The sequence below is a fragment of the Papaver somniferum genome, chromosome 8, assembly GCF_003573695.1.
Source record: "Papaver somniferum cultivar HN1 chromosome 8, ASM357369v1, whole genome shotgun sequence".
NCBI lineage: Eukaryota > Viridiplantae > Streptophyta > Magnoliopsida > Ranunculales > Papaveraceae > Papaver > Papaver somniferum.
This window is the reverse complement of record NC_039365.1, coordinates 160,086,356-160,095,971: the sequence shown is the minus strand read 5'-3', so window position 1 is coordinate 160,095,971 and position 9,616 is coordinate 160,086,356. Positions and strand designations below refer to the sequence as shown.

Here is a 9,616-nt window from a genome sequence, read left to right as displayed (position 1 = left end):
TTTGGTGTAAAAATAATTTATATTTAGGCACCTGACCTGCCAAAAATGTTTAAGGAGTACATACTGGTTATCCAACTTGCTAGTAGAAAATATCCTAGACTGACTTGGAAATTATATATGAATTTTCAGCTACCCTTTTAATGGGTCTGAATGATATACTCTCGTTGCGCAGGTACAGAACATGTATCATACAAAGACTGACTGCAGAATGTGCCAGCGCTACCTCATACATGTTGACTTAAATCACATCTCAGTGATATTTGAGCAAACCATGTAGGTCAGGGATGACATCAACACTCCATTTAATATTCAATCTATGGTGATTGTATCAAAGTAGAAGCTCATTTCCCAAGCTTAAGCTCATCAAGGTGTTATAATTTGGTAAACCACTCAGATCTGATCATAAACAAAAACAAAATGGAAGAAGAATCGTCAGTGGAACTGCTAGGGGCTTCGCCCAGTCCTTTCAGTGAGAGAGTCATTTGGGGTTTAGAGTTTAAAGGTATCAAATATGAATACAAAAAAGAAGATCTAAAGAACAAGAGTGAAGTGTTATTAAAGTCCAATCCAGTTCATAAAAGAACACCAGTTCTCGTCCATGGAGGAAAACCCATTTCAGAGTCCATGATTATCCTCGAATACATTGAAGAAACATGGCCGGAAAGTTACCCATTACTACCCAAGGATCCTTATGAGAAATCTGTAGCTAGGTTTTGGATTAAATTCATAGAGGATAAGGTATATCATTAAACTCCAGCTTGCTAGTTAAATTCAAAGTTATTGTCTTGATTTAATTTGGTTGATCATTTTTGTGTTTGCTTCTTTATATATATATATATACAGGCTCCAAATGTTGTAACACTGCTTGTAACAACAGGGGAAGAACAAGAAAAAGCACAAAATGAAATTTCAGAAATGCTAAAAACTATAGAAGAAAAAGGTGGTCTTGGGGAGAAGAAGTTTTTCGGAGGTGATATAATTGGAATGGTGGATTTGGCAATTGCACCCATAGTTTACTGGTTGGGAGCAATAGAAGAAGCAGTAGGAGTCAAAATATCTGAAGCACATAAGTTTCCTAAATTTCATGAATGGATTGAAAACTTTAAACAAGTTCCTTTGATCAAAGAGAACCTCCCAGACTACCATAATTTGTTGGATTATCTCAAAGGCATAAAGGGAAGGGCCATAGCAGCTTCTCCTTGATGGTATATATATGACTATGGGATAGTATAGTTTATCTTGTATTGAAATATCTAGTCTTTTTGTCGGAGTCTGAATAAATTATCTTGTATTGTTTGTTTCTGGGTCTCGTTTGAATTTGAGCTTGGATTTAGTAACTTGTGAGCATTTATGAAATGGGTTTGTTGTCAAATGTGATGTTGAAGATTGTGATACTGTTCGAAAAATTGTCAAATTTTCATTGTCATCAAGTTTGGAACAGGTTAGCTGTTTGATAATATGCCTGACAGAGATTATATAGAGCTTATTAACACTACTGCTGCAACCGTTTCTTTTCCTTCAAAATGTGCTTCAAGAGGTAAACTTTAATCTTTAATTTGCAAAACACAGGCAGCAGCAGCACCACACTGTTTCCTGCTCAGTGAGACAAATCCACAGAACATCTGTTACAGGTAATTTCTTACTTTGTTTGGTATTTTGTTTATTTTGGTTGATTGACGCATTTAAAAGCACAGCAATCTATATCTAAGCTAATCGTGCATTCGTTGGTGAAGACAATTTATATTGCAGACACTTAGTTTCATCATCTGAGATCAGGGATCCAATAAAACATATTCCTGGTGGTCAGCAGTTGCGAAAACTTGTATATGAAGATAGAACATAAAAAACTCTATCCTATATGCAAAGGTTAGGTCAGGGATGACATCAGAGCTCCATTTAATATTCAACATTGGACATTGACATTCACTAATCAACCTATGGTGATTATTATTATATCAAAGTAGAAACGTATTTCCAACTTCTCAAGATCAAGGTATTATAAATCATGAAACCACTCGTCTGACCATTAACAGCAACAAAATGGGAGAAGAATCATCAGTGAAGCTGTTTGGGGTTTGGTCCAGTCCTTTCACTTACAGAGTAATTTGGGCTCTAGAATTAAAAGGTATCAAATATGATTTCAATAATGAAGATCTGAGAAACAAGAGTGAAATGCTATCAAAGTACAATCCAGTTCATAAAAAGACACCAGTTTTGGTCCATGGAGGAAAACCCATTTCAGAGTCCTCGATTATCGTCGAATACATCGATGAAACGTGGCCGGAGAGTTACCCACTGCTACCCAAGGATCCATATGAGAAATTTGTTGCCAGGTTTTGGACTAAATTCATAGATGATAAGGTAAATCTAATTATCGGATGTTAATCAATCCGTTGGTTATTCTTATTCCATAAAATCATATAAATAGAGTTACAGGAGAATCTGGGAGACTTTATTGCATATCGTATATTCTCCCAGATAAATAAGGTAACAGAAATATATTGTCCATTACACCCCCTTAGTCATAACGGGAGAGGAGCACACGTTAAGACTAGAACGAAAACGAACAAACAATACTCGAGGAAGGCCCTTGGTGAAGATGTCTGCATATTGACTGTCAGAAGGAACGTGCAAAACATGAATCTCACCGATACGTACACGCTCTCGTACAAAATGAATATCAATCTCCACATGTTTAGTGCGTTGGTGCTGGACAGGATCCCCTGACATGTAAATAGCACTAGTGTTATCACAGTAGACAATTGTGGCACGACGTAGAGGGATGTGAAGCTCGAGAAGTAAGTTGCGTAACCAAGTAGTTTCAGCAACGGCATTGGCAACTCCTCGGTATTCGGCTTCCGCACTGGAACGAGATACAGTGCTTGTCGTTTGGACGACCAAGAAATCAGGTTGTCTCCAAGAAAGATGCAGTAGCCAGATGTCGACCGACGAGAGTCCGGGCAACCCGCCCAGTCAGCATCAGAGTATGCAGTCAAGCCCGTGATAGGGGAAGCGGAGAGAAATAAGCCGTGATCAAGAGTGCCTTGAAGATACCTGAGAATACGCTTAATAGCTTGCATGTGTATCTCCCTGGGATCATGCATAAATAAACAAACCTGCTGCACGGCATATGAAATATCAGGGCGGGTGAACGTCAGGTATTGAAGAGCCCCGGCCAAGCTTCTGTATAAAGTCGGATCCTCGAGTGGAGGGCCAGATGTAGTACTGAGCTTCGGTTGTGTATCAACAGGAGTAGTGACTGGGTTGCAGTTCGTCATTGATGCACGAGCAATAATATCTTGTGCATATGAGGACTGTGATAGAAATAATCCTGAATCTGAGCGAGTCACAGTAATACCCAGAAATTGATGTAACGCGCCAAGGTCAGTCATAGCAAATTCACATTTCATCAACCCAATGAAACGCTCTAAAAGTGCATCATTAGAAGCGGTTAAGACAATATCATCCACATATAATAATAAGTATGCAGTGTCCGAACCAGAGTGATAGACAAAAAGTGACGGATCACAAACACTTCCACGAAAACCGCAACCAGTAATAAATTGTGCAAACCTTTGAAACCATGCTCGAGGGGCTGTTTAAGGCCATAAAGAGACCTACGGAGGCGACAAACATAATCAGGATGAGCGGAATCAACAAAACCTGGTGGTTGATGCATATATACTGTTTCAGCCAGATCACCGTGAAGAAAGGCATTTTTGACGTCTAGTTGACGAATGCCCCAAGAACGAGATGTTGCGATACTGAGTACAGTGCGTATAGTCGCTGGTTTAACAACCGGACTAAACGTCTCAAAACAATCAACTCCAACCTGTTGAGATTTGCCATTGGCCACTAGTCGAGCCTTGTAACGTTGCAAAGTTCCGTCAGCGTGAAACTTGTGACGGAAAAGCCACATTGACCGAATGATATGAGCGTTACTAGGGCGAGGAACCAGCTCCCAAGTGTTGGTCATAATCATAGCATTATATTCGTTCTTCATGGCAGCATTCCAGTTTGGGTCCCTAAGTGCATAAAGATGAGAACGGGGAAGAGGGGAAATGGGAATTGTGGATTGGACATGAAGATTGAGTTTTTGGATGGGACGGAAGATGCCCCGGGAGGCCCTGGTGGTTGGACGGGATGCCGCTCGAAGCTGTGGGCAGGAAGGTGTGGCTTGGTGAAGTGGGCTGGAAGAGGCAGGCACAGAGATGGGCTGAGTTTGTGAGGTTGTTGGGCTGTCGAGGGAGATGGGCTGTATAGAAGTGGCAGAGGAGAAGTGGGTTGAGTGGAAATGGGCTGAGTAGAAGTGGGCTGAGTAGAAGTGGAAGTGGGCTGGGTGGAAATGGGCTGAGAGGGATAAGCTAGCCTGCGGTGTGGAGGAGTGTACAAGGTCGAAGGAGATGGGCCTTGTTCAGGAGGTGGAGCGGAATGGGCGTGGGTACAGGCTCAACATTGAATGCACAGGTGATGGATAGGTGGAGGAATCTAGGAATGAATAGAGAGGATGGGTTTGTGGGTCGTGAGTATGGGAAGAGCTTGGACAAGAGGAAATAGAGAAGGGAAATACGTTCTCATCAAACGTGACATGTCTCGAAATAATGATTTTGTTTGTGGAAATGTCAAGACAACGATAACCACGATGATTGGGTGGAAAACCAAGAAAAACACACCTAGTGGAGCGAGGAGCAAGTTTGTGTGGTGTGGTGGAGGAGAGATTAGGGTAGCAAAGACAACCAAAAATGCGAAGATGAGTATATGTGGGTTGGCGTCTATATAAGATGGACATTGGGGATTGGAAATTGAGGAGTCTAGTAGGAAGAATGTTGTGGAGGTAGCCATAAGGAGAGAATAAACCCAATATTTGGGAGGAACGGAGGCATGAGACATTAGAGTACGAGTGATATCATTGATTCGGCGAATCATGCGTTCAGCCTTACCATTTTGAGATGATGTGTGAGGACACGAGAAGCGAAAAACCATGCCATTTTTACTAGAAAAGTTGTGAAAAGTGGAATTGTCAAATTCGCGACCCATGTCGCATTGGAATGATTTAATTTGGCGTTCGAATTGAGTTTGAACAAAAGATTGGAATTCCAAAAATTTGGTGAAGACTTGGGATTTTAATTTTAGTGGAAAAACCCATAAATAATTGGTGAAATCATCCAGAAATAGAAGATAATAACGAAATCCCGTATCTATATTCAACGGAGACGTCCATAAATCACTATGAATAATATCAAAAGGAGCAATACTAGTAGACTGAGAGTCATAAAAGGGAAGACGAACATGTTTGCTAATTTGACAAGAGTGACAAAGATTTGGAGAATTATCCTTATTACATTGAATAAAAGATTTTGTGCGTAAAGTATCGAGGACAGCTTTGCCAGGGTGGCCGAGGCGACTATGCCAAACGGTAGGTGAGCATACGGCAAGAGAATATTGTGAGGTGGTGGCGAAAAAGAGGATTGCACGGCGGAGGTGGTGATGGGATAGAGCTCCCCAGAACTATCACATCGGAGAATAGTCTTCCTCGAACTCAAGTCCTTCACAGAAAAACCATAAGGATCAAATTCAACAGACACATGATTATCAGTGGTAAATTTTCGAACAGAGATTAAGTTTTTGATGATGGAAGGGACGACAAGGGTGTCGTTGAGGTGAAGGGTGTGAGTTGGAAGATTTATGTACTTAGAGCCACTAGCAGTTACCGGAATGCTATTGCCATTTCCCACCAAGATAGAACGAACATGACTAGAATTAAAAACTTTTTGTAGTGTACCTGGATCCGAGGTAATGTGAGAGGTTGCTCCGGTGTCCATATAGAAATCATCATCAGGTGTCCGAATACTCATAGAGCTGTAGGCTTCGGCGATATCTGACGGTTGTAGGTAGTCTGTGGTCGGAGCAATGTAGGCTTGCGGTGATCGGCCGGCAGTAGGATGGCGACCACGTCCTCGTCCTCTACCACGGTTCTGGCGACCTCGTCCGCGGCTGGCAGGTGAAGCAGCATTCCAGGGAGAAGCCCAGTAGGGAGTAGCCGGATATGGGCCAGGTGCAGTAACGTTCCAGGGAGTAGCCGGATAAGCCCAGTGTGGGTAAGGGGGAAATGGGCTTGCTGGGTTGGGCAGTAGTGGGCTTCTGTTTGATTCAGTAGGGAGCTGCGGTTGAGAAAACGCTGGGCCTGTTGGATTTGGAAGCAACGGCGCTGTGCGATCCTCTTTTTGTTGATGACGCTGTGCAACAACAGGAAGATGATGGGAGGTGTGCGGTGTTCCGGCAGCAAGGGCAGCATGAGTATTTGATGTAGATTGATGTTCACGGCGAATCTCTTCAGTGCGTAGTTGAGATCGAGCAGTGTCAAACGATGGCATCGATTGTTGAATGAAGGAGGCAACAGTATTATATTCCTCCGGAAGTCCATTGACGAGCTGGATAACTAGTCGTTTTTCATCCATTGGAAACTCGAGGTCACTCAATCGACTGGAGAGTGCCTGTAGCTTATCACAATAATCATCAACGTTGTTACAGTCAATAAATCTTAGATTGACAAACTTACTTTCAAGGCTGGCAGCGCGGTTTCCTTTGTTGTCTTGGAAGAGACGTTTGAGATGATCCCACAAATCCTTCGCAGTTTTTCCAGTTTTGAGAACAGTCAGCATCAGATCTTTGGTCATGGTGGAGAACATCCATTGACGGCATAGGGCGTCAAGCTGTAGGATGGTGGCATCGTCAAGATCTGGTGTGGGGGAAGAACTGTCTATAAGAAAAAGGAGGTTGTGCGCTTGAAGATGAAGTTGAAATAGGAGAACCCATGAAGAGTATTCGTCTTGTTTGATATCTAGTGTAACAGGAATCAAAACTTTGATGTTGGAAACGGCGAAAGCCGGATGTAAGGTGTTTTTATTACTCGGTAAGGATCGATTGTTTGCCATTGATGATTATTGGTGTTGTTGGTGTTTTTAGAAGAAGAAGAAGGAGGACCGTTTTTGGCCTCGTGATACCATATCGGATGTTAATCAATCCGTTGGTTATTCTTATTCCATAAAATCATATAAATAGAGTTACAGGAGAATCTGGGAGACTTTATTGCATATCGTATATTCTCCCAGATAAATAAGGTAACAGAAATATATTGTCCATTACTAATATCATTAAACCTCATCTTGCTATGTTGAAGTTAATTATCGTCTTGTTTTTATTTAGTTGATCATATTTGTGTTTTGCCTCTTTTTTATACAGTGTATAAGCATCGAGACATGGCTTCTAACAACAGGTGAACAACAAGAGGTAGCCCAAAGTGAAATTTCAGAAATGCTAAAAACTATCGAAGAAGAAAGTGGTCTTGGCAAAAAGAAGTTTCACGGAGGTGATACGGTTGGACTGGCAGATTTGGCAATTGCACCCATGGCTTACTGGTTGGAAGCAATAGAAGAAGTAGTAGGAGGGAAAATACTTGAAGCACATAAGTTTCCTAAATTTCATGAATGGACTGAAAGCATTAAACAAGTTCTTGTGATCAAAGAGAACCTCACAAAGTATACTGATTTGTTGGATTATATCAAAGGCTTAAGGGTAAAGTACACAACAGCGTCTTCGTGATAATTTTCATGAGAAAAAACAGTTTATGTGGTTAATATCCTCATCATTTTCTTAAAATCTCTAGTCTCTAGTCTTTTTTACCGCGGGTCTGAATAAATAATCTTGTATTTATTTCTGCTTCTTGTTTGAACTTGAGCTTTGATTTAGTAACTTTGCAAACATTTGTGTTATGGGTTTGGTGTCGAATGTGATATTTGGGTGACAACATACGGAGTAGCAAACTAATGTTGCAAGTAAAGCACAAGCAGAAATTTTCATAAAAACAAATGCCGAATGATGCTCAAAATGATACAAATTACAACAAAAGATAAAAAATAAATCATATCACAACAATATCATCTCCCATTTTCTCTGTTGTCTTCAGAGAAGTCATAAATCTGACTGCTGCTTCTTAGTTAATAAAAGCACAGTGTTTCCTGATCTCACCAGCATTACCAGTGAGAACTTCAATGGCATTCATCTTCTCCATAGACACTGCAAAATCCTTGAAGAAAGTTGGTCCATTGTTTGTTGCTTGACTCCTAACATAAGCCTTAGTCTCAGCATCGTCAAGAAGAGTTGCGTCAGATGTAAATAATCCCCTTCTCTTAGCAACAAGCTTATAATAACTCGAGTCAAATGTCTTGAAACTCCCTGGATCCATCTCGGCTGTAGTCGTGATATCATTTGGCTTACATTTGCTCTTCAATCGCGGTACATATTCGCTGTCCAGTGATGGGTCTGAATCTCCTTTGCCAGTGAAGTTGTACAATCTTTGTGAAAATGATGCACAAGCGGAAATACCAATTGTATGTCCACCTGTTGATATATTCAGACGTAAGTTATCAGTTTTTGAACCTCATACTTAATATGGACTCGGGTTTCGGAGTTTACCCACAAACTGACTTATAAATATAAGCATCTTTACCTGATAAGACTGCAAGGTCTTTCGCATTCAACCCCTTTGATGCAAATGATGCCTTCAATTGAGTGACGTTGAAGAATGGTGGTGGTAGATGTATAAAAGCATCTGCAATGGTCGATACTCGCCCATCTCTTCGCCCGGTGGGTACATTCCACCATGGTCCTTTAATCTGTATCGATTAGTTCAAAAATTGTTTATTTAGACTAACGCATACAGGTCAATCTGTCCATTATAGTTAAACAATCAGCTGAGTAGTTACCATAGCAACTGAATCTCTTGCAGACAATGCTAGGATGTCTGCACATGAAACAACTCCAGGGCACGCTTTTTCGACTGCAGCCTTTGCAGCGTCGATAATACTGAAGCCTCTCAAGGATGAGTTAGGAATTGCGGCTTTCTCAGTTTGATTCGTGCTTGTCGAATTAAGAAGAACCGAACCATCACAACCCTGCATATATATTTATAGACACGCACCATAATTAGTTTAACTAACTCATATATATTCATAAGTAGCTACGAAAAATTTACGCGATAATGCATTAAAGCATACCCTGACGAAACAATCATGGAAATGCATCCTCAATAACGCAGCAGGGAAAGTAGGATTGTAGGAAACATATGAAGCGACTGTTTTGTGAATAATAGACTCTGCACTGGGGCATGTCTTTGAGTAAAAACCCAATTTCAGACCTTGGCCATTAGCTGCGTCTGTGACAAGAAAAGCAAGAACCAAAACTGACAGACACTTCAGAGTACTGGCCATGACTGTTTGATGCTCGAGGAGTTAATGAAGAAACTCCTAGTGTAGCAATGCAATGAATTGATAGTAGTGATGATGATGCTGATGAAGATGATATAACAATTCCATCATGTATATATAGTACTAGCATGGGTTTTAAAACCTTAGTAAACTTCTTTGAATATGTCACAGTGGAATGGCTGTCATCGTGGGTTAAAATATGATTAATAAACTTCTTAATAATTAGTTTAATGATAGTGGTTTAATTATCATCTTCTGGGGTTAGGTAGAGAGGTTAATAATTCTGCAGTATAAATATACTCACCGGACTACAGATTAATCGTCAACAAGCACTACTAGCTAGCAAGCAA

The 9,616-nt window shown here is 40.8% G+C and overlaps 3 protein-coding genes across 3 annotated transcripts; 2 read left to right on the top strand and 1 right to left on the bottom strand.

The window, feature by feature from the left end:
- The first annotated feature begins 291 nt into the window (after nt 1–291).
- Nucleotides 292–1,337, top strand: LOC113303723 (probable glutathione S-transferase). Its single transcript, XM_026552782.1, has 2 exons — nt 292–738; nt 844–1,337. The coding sequence occupies exons 1-2, from the start codon at nt 418–420 to the stop codon at nt 1,201–1,203; spliced, it is 681 nt and encodes a 226-aa protein (XP_026408567.1). The 5' UTR covers nt 292–417; the 3' UTR covers nt 1,204–1,337.
- Nucleotides 1,338–1,500: 163 nt separating this feature from the next.
- On the top strand, nt 1,501–7,717 carry LOC113303724 (probable glutathione S-transferase). Its single transcript, XM_026552783.1, has 3 exons — nt 1,501–1,631; nt 1,734–2,361; nt 7,243–7,717. Exons 2-3 carry the CDS (start codon nt 2,041–2,043, stop codon nt 7,600–7,602), a joined length of 681 nt encoding a protein of 226 aa, XP_026408568.1. The 5' UTR covers nt 1,501–1,631; nt 1,734–2,040; the 3' UTR covers nt 7,603–7,717.
- A 112-nt stretch (nt 7,718–7,829) lies between these two features.
- On the bottom strand, nt 7,830–9,337 carry LOC113303722 (peroxidase 27-like). The gene is made up of 4 exons (XM_026552781.1): nt 9,057–9,337; nt 8,766–8,954; nt 8,510–8,675; nt 7,830–8,400 (listed from the first exon to the last, which is right to left on the bottom strand). The coding sequence occupies exons 1-4, from the start codon at nt 9,267–9,269 to the stop codon at nt 7,994–7,996; spliced, it is 975 nt and encodes a 324-aa protein (XP_026408566.1). The 5' UTR covers nt 9,270–9,337; the 3' UTR covers nt 7,830–7,993.
- Nucleotides 9,338–9,616: the final 279 nt, after the last annotated feature.